The sequence below is a fragment of the Tribolium madens genome, unplaced genomic scaffold (assembly GCF_015345945.1).
Source record: "Tribolium madens isolate multiple individuals breed KSU strain unplaced genomic scaffold, Tmad_KSU_1.1 Scaffold_91;HRSCAF=231;Tcas5.2_LG7, whole genome shotgun sequence".
NCBI lineage: Eukaryota > Metazoa > Arthropoda > Insecta > Coleoptera > Tenebrionidae > Tribolium > Tribolium madens.
In genome coordinates this window covers 5,588,863-5,608,181 of record NW_025401063.1, presented here as the reverse complement: position 1 = coordinate 5,608,181, position 19,319 = coordinate 5,588,863, and the positions used below count along the sequence as shown (strand labels likewise).

At 33.3% G+C, this 19,319-nt stretch overlaps 1 protein-coding gene across 3 annotated transcripts in view; it reads right to left on the bottom strand.

Annotated features, from left to right (window-relative positions):
• The window catches only part of LOC123010624 (homeobox protein homothorax), an 84,028-nt gene extending 78,697 nt beyond the window's left edge, over window positions 1–5,331 (bottom strand). The window contains exons 1-2 of one of the 3 annotated variants that reach the window (XM_044407661.1): window positions 4,988–5,331; window positions 2,039–2,113 (exon numbers count right to left, since the gene is read on the bottom strand). In XM_044407661.1, coding sequence (XP_044263596.1) covers window positions 2,039–2,059 — 21 coding nt within the window. In that variant the 5' untranslated portion in view covers window positions 2,060–2,113; window positions 4,988–5,331. The remainder of the gene's footprint in view (window positions 1–2,038; window positions 2,114–4,987) is intronic. The other 2 variants (XM_044407658.1, XM_044407660.1) reach the window with 2 other exon arrangements.
• Window positions 5,332–19,319: the final 13,988 nt, after the last annotated feature.

Genomic DNA, 19,319 nt, shown 5'->3' with positions numbered 1-19,319 from the left:
GCAACATTTTTGACCAGACATAAATATTTATAGAATGTCATATTAAAAAGTTGTCCTCTCATAAACATTTCTGGATATTACAAATGACTCGAACGGAATTAATTAAAATTTTAAATTTATTAAACGTAAGATGCTAATATTCTACAACTAATGGAGTAAATGACTCACTAAATATTTCGCTTTTTTCTTACACTCATGTACTACCAACCTACTCAGGATTATACAAAAAGCAAGATTTTTACTTCACTTAACAATAACTAGGTATATTAAAATACAGAAAATGTGTATACTGGGTACGTTTTTAGAATAACTAAAAGCGGAATACAGCTATTTTTAAATAATTTCCAAGCTTCGTACTTAAATTGAATCTAAATTAATAAATTTGCAACAAATTGCTATTTTTTAAATCATATAATTTATTTAACGTGAAGTAAATATGAGGGTTATAAATGAATTATTGATAAACTTCCGGTACCACCGTTTACAGAAAGTACAAATTAATGTTATAGCCCATATAAACCCACTGAAGTCCAGGATAATAGTGTAGTTATTAGTTTCTTAAAAATTTTAATTATGCTACGATAAAGGTGATTGAAAATACCTAATCTAATTTAAACTCGCTCGGATATTATCTTTATAACGCAATAAATTCGCACTACTCCTCAATGAAAACTATTAAATTTCGAATAAAATGTTTATTCGAAACCAATCGAATAATAATCAAAGTCCCACTGGGGTATAAGGTGAAATATTTTTACCAAAACCGGATTAAAACATAAGTTACCGTCGCTGTTAAATTTACATAAATATGTCATTGGTCCACAGTCAAATTTTTGGGGAACCCGTCTTCTTTAAGAGAAATATATCGTACCCGAAAATATCTAATCTTGCGATAAGATTAAAACAATTTTTAAGTTAGTTTAAACTGTACAATAAACGTTGATTAACGGATTTTGGATCTAATCTCACTGTGTAATTGTAACACCGGGAGGTTTTACTGATTTTTATTTAAACAATAAAAACAGACACATAATAAACAGTTTTTTCTGATTTAAACAAAAAGTTTTAAAAGGCATTATCGTAATTCATGCAAGGTTTTAAATTATATTGTTGATAATATTGTGAATTCAACATTTTTTACTGCAATAACACATTTTTGAAAAGATTAAAAATTATTTTTAACTAAACTGGTTTTAAAAGGAAACTGTAATTGGCAACGTAATTATCATATTTAAAACCGATTTAATTTTGATTTAATGATTTGGTTTGTTGTTCACTTCTGAAGGTTTATTTTTTCGAAATTATATTATCAACTAAGTTGAAAAAAATTAAAAATTCTTGACTGACGTGAGTCTAGACTGCATATGAAATTGAATAATTCTTGATTTTTATTAATATCTTTAGTAACGGTAATAAAGATATCTTCCAAGTGGTCATAAATCAAAAATATTGTCTGCAGTATTATCCTTGCTATGTACACTCCGATATTTTTAAATTGCAACTTTACCGACTAGCCGCCTTTTGGAATGTGGAATTGGCAAAAAACATAATATTTAAAAATTTATGACACTGGAAAATGTAATTTGAAAAAAATCAGACAAGTATTTTTACGTTTTAACCTACATTTTAAGAGAGTTTATTTAGTATCCTTCTACTGATTTATAACTGTATAAATTTAATGCGAATTAAAAGCGCCACTTTGTTGGTTTGTACAAATTTTAGATATTTATCTTTTTTTTGAAAAATCTACAATTTTCATGGATCATAACGATACTATTTTCCGGGTCATATAATACGTATGGGATTGTCACTCGGTCATAAATAAACTGTTTTAATTTTCATACGATAGATTTTGGCGTGAAATAAATTTTCGAAAATTGTTGCGGTCACGTGTGTTTGGTGTGCACCTGTGGGCTATCAGCATCATGAAAACGCTGACCCTCGGGTGTCAAAGAATTTAAGATTTTAGGCCACAAAAAACCACTAACTAAACGACCAAAACCACAAAACTAGTTAAAAGTAATAAGAGCATATTTACATTTTTCTGGAGCACATCCATGTCGAACCGTTTCGCACTATTCTTTAAAAATCGGTCAAAAAGAATTTTTTACACCTAGAAAAGAATTCGGTCGCAATGAGTAAAGCAAAGCCATTAAAGAATAAAACAGTAGTATAATCCGACGACGAAGAAGGCGACGACTCGGAGACACATCACAGCACTGAGGAACACTCCTGATCTTTTACAACTGCCATAAACTCACATAATTACGACTCTCTAAGTCTGTAATAACACACTTTTATCGAATTTAATTCGATGGGTGGCGCACGACACACTCCCGCACCTTGCGACGCCACTGGAGCACAGCGGATGCGCGGCCGACGGCTTCCACTTCTTGAGATGTTGAGGGGCGCGATGATATTTTTATTAAAATGTCGTAAAATCGAGGGATGGAAACGAAATCGCGATCGGATGCCGATAATTTGCCTTTTTTCGGCCCGGATTTTAGTGGCTCTAAAGTAGGAACTTGTTGGAATGGTTGTCGTCGTAAAGTTTCATGGAGTAGTAAAGAGGACCGTGTGTTATATGGAGGCGAGTTTTTTGCCCCGGAGTCGCGATGATTCTCTCGCAGCCGTAAAGTTTTATCGTCGGAAATTTTGATTCGGACGGGGGCCCGTCGCGTCGGCCGACGGGCCTTTTCGCACCGATTCCGGCGCTTCATGAATATGGATTCGCCAACAAATGAGCGCTGGTATAAATGGTCTAATTTTAATTAAAATTCTGGAGTATACACGCCGATTAATTATTAGATACGGGCGAATTTAATTACCGAATTAAGGGAGGGAGGGGGTCGGGGATTTTGGTGCATTCTTCGCTGCATTCTTCGATGATAATCCAAAAGTGAGTTTTTGTGAGTGGCATTTACGGTGTGTAATCAGGTAAGGTATCTGTCCGTGGCCCGGCCAAAGTGCCTATTCATCGGTTTTAAGAGAAATTAAAAGTATTCGTTGAAAGGCCACTGCTAAACTGTAATTACAAGAAACGCATCACTCCCGATCTTTAATTGCGACCATTGACTAATCAAGCCTCCATTATGATGGCCGTACCATTAGGCCCACTCGGATTAATACAAAATCACCCATTCAAATATAAAAAAAACTCTGTCCGATATTCCCGCTCGTCCGAATCGAACGCATAAATTAAATTCATTTGAATTTTAATTATTATTGTGGACGCATAATATTTAACTATGATTTGTTTTCCAAATAGTTACCCAATATTTTATACAGTTTATAACTCCGTATTATAACAAAATAAATGATTTTTATGTGCCAATAACATTTTTCGTTTTATTTAGCCATGAAAATTTTTATTAGCTGCGAAAAACATGGAGCTTCACTGTTAAGGAGGTTATTAAATTAAGCTCTCGATCTAATTTATAACTCTCTTTTCTATAAAATCATTCAAATTAGACCACACAAACGCCAGACAACCCTGTAACAGTCTTTTACACACGCGCGCCGCTTTTCACAAACCGAATTTCCAACAACTCCAAATTAAATAAAAGGGAACTTGGAATAATTTAACGCGCGATTTTCCCACCGAAGGGTGCTGCCCGAAATCCCGGTGTTATATTTTTCTATTTTCCCGGTTTTCGACGCTTTGTCGGAGACATCACCCAGCCACAATTCCCTGATAAAACGTTATCTGCTTCCACTCTTCTCCCGTGTACTGTTAAATCTCCGTTTTAGTTTTCCCAAGCCACCAGGAAGCACGACTCACGACCCCATCTCCATATCTTTTCAATAATACTTAAGAAATATCTTAATATTAAATAACACATTTCATTAATTTTATAAAACGTCATTGCTATTCTGTTAACTACTTTCAATTTGTTTTGTTTCAAGATCAAAATTCAAAATAAATGTTTAAATAAACTTTGGCGATTTTCTAAAAAACAAATTTATTTTTATTACCTATTGGTTGATTTTTATTACAACATTTGACAAGTGTCAGCTACTAGAACTTAGCATTTCATCTTTTATTATTTAATTATTGCAATAAAACTTAAAACTCTAGATTTTGAAAAATGTTACATCATTTTATTATACCAAAACTATTTTATTTGCTCTAATATTAATTCAGGTGGCCCACTTTTATTTAAAAAAACTCATAAAATTCAAAATGTCATCATTTCTAACCATGCACCATTGCAGAGTAATAAAAAGTTAGTAAAACTTTATAGCCTTTTTACCATGAAAAAAAAAATACACTTTAGCACAATTTTACAAGAGTAATTAATCTTCCATATAAATTTAAAAGAAATGTAAATTTCTAATTATCATTTTATTGGGTACTAATTTTGAAACTTTTTTTGTCTCGTGTGCTTCAATAAAACTTGCAACAAAATTTTATATTTGCTACTATTGAAGAATTAAAAGGTTGTAGCTTTTTATGGTCAGTTTAATTATAGCCCCGATTTAAATATGGAGAAGGCCATAAACTCAACCATCTGAATTCCGAAAAAGATACAAGTGGAGAAAAACAAGATAATTTGAAATAATTTTCTCATTTCCTGGCACGGATAACACTGTTAATTATGTTTTAATAGTTGTTTTTTAAGTTTATCTATCTCAAAAATATTCCCTTTGTTCCTCCATAAAAAAAAACAAATTCTTTTCATTGTAGTTTGTAATTTATTTAATCGAGTTTGAAATTTTGATTGTCTTAAGGCCGGATTGCATTGGCGCGTTTTATTATTTTTGTTGGCTATTCATTGGGTCGGTCTTCAACACTGGATGTTATGGTTGTCGTGGCGCGTTGTACAGGGTGATTGATGCGTTAGTGTCGCGTCGCGTTGTCACGTGATGGGGTGGTACCGGTAGCCGTCGGTTCGCGCGCGGTACCGCCGCGTTCCAGTGGCGTATCTCGCGTTTCGGCTGCGGTGTGTCCGCCGCCTGGTCGCCTTCTCCGTCGGTCGCACCGTACCCGTGGCTGAGCCATGAACTGCACCGGGTGGTCGCACCTTAGCACCGTCAAAGTCACTCTTGGCGCGCACTTTTATCACACTCACTGCGGTTCACTGCACTGTCGTGTACACTGGGCCGGTGCGAGCAGGTGCTGGGGGCCCCCTCGGGCATGGGGTCGGTGGATGGGGTCTCAGATCTCTCGGTGGTGATGGTGCGCCGAGCTGCCGTGTCCGAAGCGCGTGCGGAGATCCTGCGCGGTCCGCAGTCGTCTGCCAACTGTCAATCACGCCGAACGAAGGGGGCAGAGTGGGGCTCAGATGAATGATCTGTCAGGGCAAAGACACGCCTCTCGCCCAATGGCGGACGCTACGAACGCGCGCGCGCCGTCTCACGGACGATCGAGGCACTACCGAACAGCGTTGCCAAGACGCCCCACAAACCTCCCCAAGTCCCCACAAAACTCGATACCTATACCCTGCACCCGAATTACATACATAACCAAAAAATCACACACTACGCTCTACACCAATTACACGCACTATACATTATTTAAAGCGCAATTATGCGCACCCCGTATATTTATCAATTTTGCTATAATTATCAACATAATAATCTTGTTATTACAACTTTTGAAATAAAAATGTATAGGTACTATAATTATTCACAGTAAAAAGGCTCAATATCTGCTATACGATTTGAAAAAAGTGTAGGTATACAATTTTATTGTTATAGATTTACTAGGATTTAGTATGTATACTAGACTATGTTAAAACATTTATCGTTTTCACATAGACATCAGACAATATACTATTTTGTGCGCGTGCGCCTTAAAAATCCACCAAAATCTCTCTTTACACTAGAGAAAGAATCGTTTACTGATGATCGCTAGGTAGAGTGTAGTGTATTAAGAATGTACCTAAGTGTGATAGTTTTTTTAATATTAATAGACAAGTCATTATCAGCATAAGTATCCAATGTTTCTTATATATAGCTCATCTAAATCGACAATGATCACCGTCAAGTCATTACTGTAATTATTATGTTTACGTATATTCCATCTATGCACATGCACTTAAATTGCAGTCCACTTAGATGCAAATCATTGCATCAAAAGTCTGTTCATGTTTAGTTTTTGATGTAAACTTCAACGTCTTTATGCCTTTCTTCTTCAATTTCCATACATTTAGTATGTTTACTTTTTAAAAGTTTCTAAACCACTATGTGGTTAACGTATTATTAAGTCAATATTAAGAAGTGACAGCAACATAATGTTACTTTATGAAACATACGAATCGACTTATAATAATAGATAGGTGGAGAAAGGTAAATGGAGGTACCGGATTGGTCTTTAATTTGTTTTACCTAATAGTTTTTTTTTTTAATTAGATTTCACATACAAGGTGAATAAACAGTATTGAACCAAGCGCTTTTTTAAATTCATGTCTTCAAAAAATAGTAGGAGTAATTATTAAAAATTAAAGTTCTAAAAAACGTGATTGTGTTTTGAAAATAAAATTTTGTCTTGTTTTTAAATAATACGGGTTTTTTCAAAACAGCAATTGAATTTTTTTTTCCATAAAAATTGAGTAAAATAAAAATAGCGGTAATTCCTAGACCCACAACCTTTGTAAAAAGGTTTGTTTTACAGTAGGTTGCTATTTAAAAAAAAATAAAATTTTACAAGTCAAAACAAAAAAAACAAAAATTTTATTTTTGATTAAACGTTAGGTACATTTTTATAATAATTCATCATTTATTAATTAGTTTTCTTCAAAAAATTAATAATTTTTTAATTATTACAGTTTAGGAATATAAAAATAATCACTTTTTTTAAACAAAGATTCAGTTTCTATGGTGCATTTAACTTTACCTCTTATGTTGCCGTTAATATACGCTCTTCTATAAAATACGTCGTCAATCACAACGGATTTAATAACTACATAAAATTCACTTATTTTGGCATTTTATCAATTTTGACAATTTTTTTATAACAATTTCTAAATGTTGTAAAATATTTGATCCAATATTAGTCTTGGAAAAAAGTTTGAAAACAACACAAGTTTTAGAGTTTAAAAATCTCGGTTTATTAAATTCTCGCTTCATAATGGTCGCTCAAATTTAAAATACGACCTCGATTTTTATTTAAACTGTCTATAAAACTCTCGTTGTCTTAATAGCTATAAACTGAAGATTTGCATTTGTTATTTACGGTTTTTTGTTATTTTAAATTAATAATAATTCGTTAAGAAACAAATATGGGCTTCGATATTTTATTATCTTTTGTTTAAAATGAAAGTCATACATAAATATCTGTGTCGACAGCTTTAAATTTTATTTGCGAATTTCGTAATTCGAATAACATTTTCCAAATGCTTTTTGAAAGGGTGACATTTACAAAACTGACTTACCACAGCTGTAAATAATTTTTGACAAGAAGGATTATTTAATTCTTTGATCACAAATAGAATGCAAATACAATAAATAACAATGAGCAATTAAAAGTAACAAATAAAATTTTTAGGGTAACGAAGATCAAACAATGCATTGGATTAGGTTTTTTATTTAACCTGCTTGATACAGTAAATAAAAATTATGTCAACACGAGTATCATGCTAAGTAACGTGAGTCTTCACACTTTGTGTGGGCTGGTTTTTACAATTTTATGGCTCGTTTTTGAAACACAGCCTGAAATTAAACCAATTATAGCCAGAGCAAATAATCTTGAATAAGCTAACGAACAGACTTCCATTATCGTGGGCCGATTGTTTGCTGAATTGTTATGTTATCTTTTATTACAATGGGCGGAGCTTTTGATAACTACAAAAAGGATACGTAATGGACTCATCGCAATAATTAATCTTGAAAATAATAAATATTTATTAAAAAATTACAGAAAAACAAGACTTTTACTCACCAGGAAATGTATCGTTCCTCCAAGTTACCATTTAGAGACAGATAATTTGTTATGTTTTTAGATAAAATAAAATATAGTAGATGGAAATTAGTTATGGTTTTTTCATGTGGTGGAATTTTTTTTGTTAAAAATGGTAATCATTCTGAATATTGTATAAAATTGATGAAAATTTCTGCTTTCTAAAAATCAACAGTTGTAGTAAGTTGAATTTTTTCTTGTCCAGTTAACTCCTGAAGTTATTTTTAACCCGGACCCACAACGTCCGCATTTGCTCATTACAAAGCCTCTTTCGTCGAAAGTCCGTTCCGGCTTTAGCACAAAACCAGAGTTCTGAGAATCGGGGTCGTGCAACCCTAAGCCGCTTTCTTTTCCTCTCGTTTGAAATTCCTCTAGAGTCTCTAGAGTGACAAAAAAGATTCGTTAATTAAAAATTTAATTTAGGGAAAAGTTCCGCTATGACGTTGGCAGCGAGTTGTAAATGTTCGAGTATGTGTGGTAGTAAGTTGGCAGCGTCGGCGGCGGTGGCGGCGGCGTGGAAGACGTCAGCCGTCACTTTGAACACGTCAGATTTGTCTGACAGCGGCGGTGAAGGCTCGCCGTGCTCTCTACTCGGTATCACTTGTTTACGTCAAGAGTGAGTGTTTGAAAGATTTATTCAGGGCGCTCAATCATTTTTCATGAGCGACGACGAAGAGCGTCGCGAACGTCCTGCAGGAGACGCTTATGATTGACATTGACGATGACTGACTCCCGATCTTCTGAAGGCCTTACGGCGATGCTTTATCGCCCCGCACACTTTACCAAATTACCGGCTTTCGGGGTAATTTAATAACGCTGCAATTTGCCACTTAAAGGCTAAATCTGCTGCACTTTATGCAGAGAAACTGAATATTTCGGATGCTCGGAAAACTCGATTATTTTTTTCAAATTATTGTTTTTGATGAAACTTCTAATTTTTGTAATCATTTTTAAATATCAACGCGATAATATTCTCTCACTTTTAGACAAAGAATCAGGAAGGACCAATAACCTCTTTTTTGAAAGACAAATTTTATTAAAGTAAACAATATCTTAGAAAGAACAATACTATTTAGCTCATTGACTTCTGACTAGTGACTAATGTTTACAAATAACCAATGTAGACTGGGACTTTCATTAAAAAAAACAAAAGATTCAAAAATTCTCAAACTCGTAAATTCGGTCCTTACATCACACGCTACAAAATAAAATATTATATGTGAAATTCTCCATTTTGTGTTTATTGTCCTTGAAATATGATGTGCTTCACATGTGTTTCACATGCTCAACCAACGAAAATTCTTCGCCTGAAGAAGATACAATAAAAGTATCGAAACGTCGCGACGAATTTAATGTTTTTTATTTCCCTGTGTCCTATAAACCATCTTCTACGCAATCAGGTTAAAATATTATATACAGTATGTTCCCGCGGATTGGGTATATAAGAAGAAACATTTTTTTATCTTTGATTTTACGCCAAAACTGCGAAAAAAAAATTTTCTATTGATTTTCGACTTATAATAATAATTTTTCTGTCCTTTTTAAGTTCTATCACATTGGCGGTTTTATTTACTTGACAATTATATGTCAAAATCAAGAGAAAAGTAAACTTTTCTTTCTACAGAATAATGAAGTTTTACCTAACTGCAGATTTGCTCGTCATAGGTAAAGCAAAAAATGTTTTTCCTTTGCAGCTTTGGCGTAAAATCAAAGATACAATTTTTTTTCTTCTTGTAAACTCAATCCGAGGACATACTGTATAAAAATAAAATAAAAAGTTCTTTCAAAATCACAGGAAAAATTAAAAATGATTACCCAAATTCACTCTTATCTTTTTTTCAACGCTTAAGTTTGATTAAAATTGTTTCTGTTTAAAAAATACAGTGTCCGGAAAGTCGCGTACCTCTTTGAAAGGGAGTAATTGAGTAGTCCCCCATAGTAGGTACTAAAAAAATGTTTACAAAATTTTATCTATCAAAAAATTTTGAGATTTGATTTTTGACATTTGACTTTTTTTTTTGTCTATTTAAAGATACTGATGATCTTGTATATGTTTTTTTATAATTATTTAATAAAGGTACAAAAATTTTGCCAATTCAAACCATAAACATCACCAAACAAAGTTACAATTTAGAATTCAAGTTCTTTTGTTTCCTCTTTTAATGGCGTGTAGCAAAAAAACTTGGAAAATTATTTTTTCAACAAAAATGAATAGAGTCAAAGTGCAAAATTTAAACTCTCATAACTTCGAAATTTTTATGAATCATTGTCACGGAAGTGGGCGACTTTCCGGACAGCCTGTATTTCTTTTTACATTTTTTAGTAGGTACAGTATCACCAAATTGCTGTGAACGATCAACTATATAAATAATTACTTACAGAGGGTGCTGCGGTGAAAAATGCCATGTAAGATACCAGGAACATGAATTTTTTTTTTTTAATTCTACCTATAAAAATTTCGAAGTAATATAAGAGTTTAAATTTTGCAGTTTCTGTTGAGAAAATAATTTTCCAAGTTGTTTCATTAGAAGAGGAAACAAGAAAGCTGTATCCTAAATTGTAATTATTTAATGTTATTTCTGGCTTTTATTGGTAAAATTTTTGTACTTTTATTAAGTATTTATAAAAAAACATACCTATACAAAATATTTCAATATCATTAAATAGGCATAAAACAATGTCAAATGTCAGAAAATAAATGAATTTTTTTTGACAGATAGTGTTTTTTAAACATTTTTTCCATGTTCTGGGTATCTTAACTTATTTGAAATTTTTTTCTGGGACGCGAGTTCTGACACACCCTGTATGTAAATTTCTGTTATGATTAGGTATGTTCTTTAACAAATTAATTAATTATTATTTCGCAACTCGACAATGCTTTCTTATTTTTTTTTCACAGTTTAGAACATGATTTAATGTTTTTTTCAAAGAATGTAAAAAATTTGATTTTTCTTTGCTGTACTTACCCTACACACAGCTATTTGCTGAAGGAAAAAAATATTTGACAGAAAATTGGTAATCAGAATTTACCTACGTTAGAGCTTGCGTATTATGTCAAATATTAGTAAAGTATGTAGGTGTTGATTAATGGGAAGATTTTTTCTCAGAATATATTACTACATAGTTATTGAGAGAATAATTAGATATCTAAACAATAATTACATATTATTAAGATTTTATGCTTCTGGTGAGAAAGATCTATCATAGTTGCAGCGTTCGTTTTACAACGTGTTTTTGTGGGTATTTTATTGCAGTTTTAAGAGTTTTTGTAATTACCTATCTATTTAACGCGTTTCCATTAGTTACACAAGTAAAATCTAATTTAACTAACATGTATGTTTTTGGATTTAGAGAGAAGGTTGGATAAATAGGGTCTGGTAGGAAGTATGTTTAAATTTGAAGTGGTCCCAATGTTTCGTAGAAACTTATCAGATCAAAATTAATTATAGCAGAACTAGTCGAATCCGTTTTAAGCATCATGTTGAATGGTGAAAAGGTACAACTCGCTTGGCCTTTTTTCTGGTCCTCCACCTGCCGCATTCCCAAATGAACTCATCCTTGCACAGGTCCGAAATTTGAATCGAGTTCGTCCCTTGTGCTGTCAAATTTAAGATTGATCTCCACGAGCTCGCGGGCCTTCTGCCTTATTAATAAAACTTGCAAAAATTCAATTTGGCCGGTTTCAGCTTTCGATGATGCGTCCTGGAACAGGTTCTGATGAGATCGATCAGTGTTGTGTGTGTGCAGCCCCAACCCACTCGAAATCGATGGGATTTATAAACTATTCAACCGCAAATATCAACACTCGCTGCGGTTTAATGTCAATTCGACATTACACGCATCCTCGTTAAATATTTAAACTAAAAACTAGCCCCGAATTGACTGCACAATCGAACACCAAACGAGATTTCTATTATTAACGGCCTACAATGCTTTAACGATTTCCTGACATGTACATTTAGCCTTAAGGGGGCGCATTAACAATTCAGAAACCCCACTCGAAGTGGAGCCGCCACGAAAAAAAAATTCCAGAGTAGAATCTGTTTGCGTTATTCTTGACGAATTTATCGTTTTATTGCTCACGAGATTACCCAATTTATTACGCACCTACTGTTGATAAAAGGTGCTGGTGGTGAGTGAGGGGCGCTGAGTGACTCTTTGGAGTTTTCAGACTCCGGGAATTTGTTATTATCTGAAAAACAAATCATTAATATGTAAATTAAACCTGCATTTAAGATAAGCTCGAGAGAAATATTTGAAACGTTTCTACTTAAGTTTCACTTTCTTGTAAATCTCAGCATAGTTCACATTATTTACCCAAAGCAGGTAAGATTTTTCCAAATGAAGAAGGGGAACAAGAACCAACTCCGCTGAGGGTTTTGTGACTTTAATGTTAAGTATGAGATTATAATACGATCCCTGACCATATTTATCAACTTTAACGACCATAAATTCGCCTAATCTTTAAAGTCAAGTAATTTACTATAATAATCATAATTACTGGCCAACCCACAATTTTCCTAATTTTTCCTACAGGGGTAACGTTTGTGTTAACGCATCAGAGCTCTGGATATTTCAAATATGCGACGTTTTGTTATTTATGATTTTATGAGTGATTGCAACTTGTCAAAACAACAATTGATTTATTGAGTAAATTCATTTTATAGTTATTAGTTCAGTACTTTGTACGATTTAATTGATGTTTTCATTGCCGCCGATACTATGTCTGCGACTTTAAACACTAAACCAGAATTTTCAGAAAAAACGGTAAATGAAACCAATTAAATTGCATGAAGTGATGTTTACAATGTAGCAACTTATTGCAATATTTTATTTACGTTTAAAAAATAACCAACATTTCAAAACTTTTGATGAAGCCATAAATAAACATATTTTAGAAAATTGTTTTTCTTAAAATCAATAAACTCTGGTATTCGGGATAGATATTCCATATACATTTTTTCCTCTGAAGTGTTTCATCAAACTTGAGTTCTTCAGCACAAGTAATTAAATTGGTTAAGGAACTGATTGAATTTCACGCGCGTCATTTCTCTTCTGAAAGAAAATCATTAATAAAATTTTCAAATTCTTACACAGCAAATATTTATAATATTCTTACATAAAAAGCTGTTACACAATCATTTGACTTTTTCAAATAGCTTTAATAAATTTACAGAAAAGCTATTCAAAATCGCAAAACTGTATATTGCGTGATTTTTTCTAGTTAATTTATGTTTTGTTTTTGCGATTATTTGAATCTCGTCAAAACTATGCCAGACATTCGGAATAATTTCGAATTCCATCGGTATGCGATAAAATGCAAATTAATGTCTGCGCTTTATCCAATGTTTTCATAAATGCTGATATTTCCAACAAAAGCGTTGATGGAACTGTATCTCTAGCGTGAGATAATAATTTTGCGCTAAAAGAAAAATCGCCAAGAAAAGTAATTTGCCAACACATGGTAACATGCAACTGCCGCGAAATCATAAATAGAAATAATTTAATGCTAAAATATTTTATTTTTATTGGTCTCGCATGTACAAAATAAGCAAAACTTTTTATTTTTTATATAATGTTTACAAGGCGCTCAAAAAGTGGCGCATTAAAAGTTGGTAGAGAAATGCTGGTGTATACCATGCACTAAGTTGGTGCGCCACTTTTTGAGCGCCTTGTACACTACAGATTTGCTAATCAAAAAAAATTGAATTAAGAAAATGTAAACAACAGTTAAACTCTTGTTATAAATCATAATTTGTTATAAGGCGTACTCGCTTATCCACTTTTGAAATTTTGAGTTTAAATAAAATCTTCACCAAAAGTCTAAATTTGAATTATGTGCTTTTGAAGTTTCTATTTATGAACCTAGTTGAAATTTATTTCAATCAGACATCGGCTTAGGGTTACCATTTGAGAAAAGTAATATGGGAGACCAGATGTGTGTGGAAATAGAAGAAGCGTGAAGTTAACAGCTGTTTATTTTGATCTCGGCTGAAGAGAAAAGGTGTGAAATAATATCAATTTGCATCAAATTAAGTTTTTATTAGTGGTTAAAGAAGAAGAGTTCGACAAAAGTGTGTTATATCTTGAGGAGAGACTTTGATGTATCGTTAGATGAGAGACGTTTATTTTCATATCGTAACCAGATCCTTCTGTAATTATTTAAATTGATACCTATCTCACTAACAACCATGCGAAATTTTACATCAATGCATATTTTCCTCGGGTCATTAATTTTGCCACTAGCAGCTATAAAAATGCGAATCGCATCGATTTCTGTTCGAGTATCGATCGCCGAATAATGAGTTTGTTTAAAGTGCAGCCTTGCTTGTTATGATTATACTGACAGTGCGAATTAATAATAATTTAAATATTTTACGGTGGGTACGCTTTCGTTGCATAATCAGGTCGAAAAAGTCGGCGATAATTGGTTCAGAGCTGATTTGTTCGACAAATTTTTCTCCCCTTTCCCCATATATCAAACAAAATGGACCAAAGTTTGTCAGAATTAATGAATAAATTCTAATTAAGACCCAGCCCGTAAAAACGTCACTTTACCAAGAAACAGCACAAATTAGCGATCAGAAAACACTAACTGGAAGGTGGTTATAAATTATTATCATTAAGCTTAACTCAGTGTGTCTTGTAACGATRCCCCCATGAGGAAGCGATCGATTTCTCGGCCATCGCTCATTCTGTTTTGCTACACTTTTTCTTTTTGGAAATTTCGTTGACAAAGGCCTCGTAAATCGCAGAAAAGCGGTGCATCGTAATATTTGATTTATTAGCAATAGACCTTGATATCAACGTCCATTCATTTAGCAGATTTACGACCACTTAACCTTGGTTCATGGATCGACGTGACCTGTACGCGAAAAAATTTCAGGACTTTGCTGAAAGGGTGCATTTATCGATTGCTGAAAAAAATGAGGCGTAATGAAGCAACGCTCTCAGTTGGGATGAGGGGATGATCGATGGCTATTACAGCGTGTTTGATAACAAACTAACAATGACCAGATTACCACCCTTTAGGGCACAAAATCGCCGCGAGAAGCGCAATCATGACGCTGCATTGAGTTGTTACTCGATGCGTTTTTTCGAGTTGCGTTGAGAGAAAATTGAAATTTTACCTCGATGTGAATTATTAAGCAGTCGTCTGTTACATGCGGTTGTACCCTTGATTGCCGGTGGAATTAAAAATGACAGCTTGATGGTTAAATATTTATGAAATTACAGAAAATTACACCCTATTATAGCGTATTGCCGACGTTTCTTGATTGTTGTTGCTGTTGTTGTTATGATAAACAATGTAAAGTGGCCGGCTTGTGTATTATATGCTCCATGTGTTTGTTTATGTGTACACACAATTCAACAGCAATGTCGTTCTCTAAACGCAAAACGCATGTACTAATTGACCGTGTCGTCTAAACACGCTGTTTGTCAAATACTTATCAAGCGACGAGGTTTTTATTGTGTTTTAATGTCGTTCGTGTAGTTAATAATTGTAAACATACTATAAAGTGCAGGCCACGCTGATTTCTCTAAATAATGCCCCCGGAAAATTACGGTGATTATTATGAAAAGTATGGCAGTCGTTGATCAAAAGAGCAAACACCGAAACGAACAGAAAGAAAACAGGAGAGAGCCCAATTCAGGCCAGATTTTCTCCTAAAATCCATTCATAACAACTTTTTGTGATAAACACTTTTTAGATTTTTATTTTTATACTTTTAAACAACAACTTTTAAAAACAAAAACAAAACTAACACTGTTTGTTAACCATCATAAATCTGTCACTTTTTACAGTATAGGGTAGAGAGAATTTTTCCTAAACAGATATTGACATTACTCTATCTAATGTAAATTAATAAAAATTTAAATAAATAATATGAACAAAACGTTGAATAAAACTTAATTTTTAAATTTTTTGAATCAACAATTTACATTAACTGCTGCAGAAATAAAATGTCTTGTTTTTCATATTTATTATTACTGTGCTAGGTTCCCTTTGAAGATTTAAAGAAATAAATAGCGGACATTATGCATCTATAATCTAATATTTCTTCTAAGACAAGTAATATGGAATAAATATAAACGAACAATTTGTTGATTAAATGCTCATAATGCAATTACTGATTTATTATTTTATGGCGTAGGCAAAACACGGATCCACCTTCCTACACCATTACTGCCTCTTTGAGCAAAATTACTTTTAAATTCTCAAAAACACCGTCATAAATTATTTCTATGTGGCAGGTACTGTATGGAGTTGTAGATGCCCTTGTAAAGTTTTTGTCCCGTGCTTCAGAGGATTTTAAATAGCAGTACATGCAATTATATTTTATACTCGTAAATACATTGTTTGGTATTTGCTTGATAGAAAATTTAATTGGATTATGCGTTTGATATTTTCCTACTTTCGCTTCACAAATTGCAATAAATATTTGTTATAATTAGATTAAATTACGAAATGTGAAGTAGAAGTCATATAAACTCGTAGAAGAATTTCAAAATCGTCTGATTTTTCTTCGTTATAATAATATTTATTCAAAAGGTTGTCGGTAGTAAACGTGCTGTGCTATTCCGCGCACATAAAAAAAATTCTTAATTAATCTTATTAAAACGGATCCTGCGGTGTTGTATATTATTGGAAATCACGTTGTTAACATCGGTTGAAATTAATTTAATCTAGTCGAAAGAGTCAAAGTGGACTGAGAAGTAGGCAAGAACATGTTTGTTTGAACCTTGTGTCAGGTTTGGAAGAATTATTCGCATTTTTTGTGTGTGTTGGACGGTGGAAAAATCGGTTTGAAAGAGGGGTGGAATGTTGTGGTTCTCGTTTAATTGTTGCTCGTTCTATTTATACATAATAGCCGAAATAAATTGAGCAGACCCGACAACATAATATAATTAGTTTTAATCAGTATATCGTCAGCAATTTAAATATTTAATTAATTTAGGTCGAGTAATTTAATGATCCGGTTGAATACAATTTTCTTCAAAAACATTGTTCAGACGTTTTACAATTGTTTATTCGCGTCACGTGTGTTTAGAAAAAAAACAGTTCTATTTTTAAAGTGTTGTAAAATTTAATCGTTCACAGATAGTATTTTATCGAATTGTTTTCCCGAGCGAACGGGCAATTTCTGTTATATAAATAGTTAACGCCTAATTTCCCCAATTTATTAGCGCCATAACTCACTGGCGCCAAAATTTCTTAATCACCTGTAGTTTTTATCGAGTTCCGGACTTTTTCCGGGGCCAGTCCCATGAAACATTCTAACGGCGGTGTTTATGATAGTGGCACGTCCACCCGGAATAATATAGTGGAGTTTTATTTGTCGCTATTACACGATCCGGGCGTGCAATTAAAATTCTGTTAAAATGAAAAACTGCCCGAATACCGTGCGACATCTATCGGCGCCGCGTCCAACCGCTCCGGCCTCATACACACTGGCAACATTCGATAGGCCCTGAGCTTTTGTCCGGACGATTTATGGTTTGACACTTTCGAATACGGACAAAAAATAGATGCTTGAGCTTTTCTTAAGGAGCATATGGCATAAATCACTTAGTCGGTGCATGGGATCTTTTTCTCTCGCTCTCTAGCCGAGGTTATTTGTGTCACTCATACGGTCCATTGTTGCTTTGGTTTGTTTTGTAACACGGCTAGATTTATTGCTAGCATTCAGACGTGCTCCCAGCGAATACTTTCGGGGGAAACAAAACGTTAATTGAACCGAAAGTGCAACGGAGGACCTACACTTCCCGATTTATTGGACGGACGGACGAGGCCGCAGCCGTTTTGGAGCCAAAGACAACCGAAATCAATTTATTACGTTATTCTTGGACTCGCTGACGTAGAGGGTTGCTTTATGCTTTCCGAAATAACGCGAAAAATCCAAATGTCACAGCTATTCGTTCAACAATGAAAAACGTCTCTATAATAATTTCTATAATGTTCTATAATATTTCTATATTAATTTCCCAATTACAATACTTGGAAAACATCAGAACTTACGTTAGAGTTAAGAAGAAATTAATCTAATGCATTCAAGTAAAAAAATTCTATTCTGGCGGTGTTTTCCTTTGCCGCACCTTTTACGAGCGCTTTATGCATAATAAATATGAGGCATTATACATAGTAATAGGACTAAACTATAGATATAAACAGGCTTTTCTTATCATTATTTATTTCTAAAGATAGACAATGATATAGAATAAATTTTAATACCGGCATTTCTGGATTTAGATCTAAAGGGTGATCAAACATGACTGCTTGAGTTGACAACATAACTATTTATTTTTAGAAATTTTTGCTTTATAATTGGCAAAACTTCTGAGATTATTTGTATACAAAGCTAACAAAAAAATGCTTTAGAAAATGTTGTTTTAAAAGTGAAAATGCGTTGTTTTGCCGAGAAAACAATCCTATTAATAAAAAAGACTAAAATTTGATCTTTTGGACATCTATTATAGATTCTAAAAAGACAAGTTACAAAATCTTAAAATAAAAAAAGTTGCAGTGATTCACTGTACCATTATTTGTACCGTTTCGTGAGTTTGTTTGCAAAGATACGATTTTGTTGCCACCGCCGGATTTGGTCGATTTGTGCCATTCATATTGGAAGTGTTGAAACGTAGAAAGCGACTCGAAAATATTCATTTATGCCTTAATACATTTGTAGTTGTGACAGTGACAAAAGGGATTAGACCCAGTCTAGGAGAAGGCACCAATAAGCCCTCAACCCCACGTCCGTGACGTGAAATGAATTTCAGACACCCCACGAGCCACACATCAAACCTCCTTACCATGAGCATCATATTCAGCAAATTAATAGCTCGTAAAAAGTACATGGCCGCTGCTTCAAGTAGAGCGATTTGCCTTAAATGTACCACCATCCTCTAATAAATATAATTTTATGTAAATAATTGCCACTTTTAATTAATTAGCGTTGAATATATATTTTTTCATCGTGTATAATTTAAAACAGGATGTCTTATTACGAAAAGCCATGCGATGATACATATTAAGTTCAGATTAAACCGACTAACGACCAAGCATTTGCATCCAATTTTCATAACGTAATCTGGATACAACACTATAAAAGCGACACAAAAAGATTACTTCTTAATATATAAGAAACATCAATGTTATGACCGGGGAATCGATTAATATTTATGGCACGGAGACGTGCCCACGTACGAAGCCCTAAAAGAGAACATCAAAGAATATTTTCAATTCTTTTTAAATCTGTCAGTTTTATTTATCTTAATCTATTTTTTATAGTATATTCTCATAATTATATTTTGAACACAACTTTATTATCTTTTTATCGATATAAATAAATCAGGATCTTTAGAAAAATTAAGATTTTTTCAAATATTATATGAGGTACTAAGAAACATCAATTCTTGC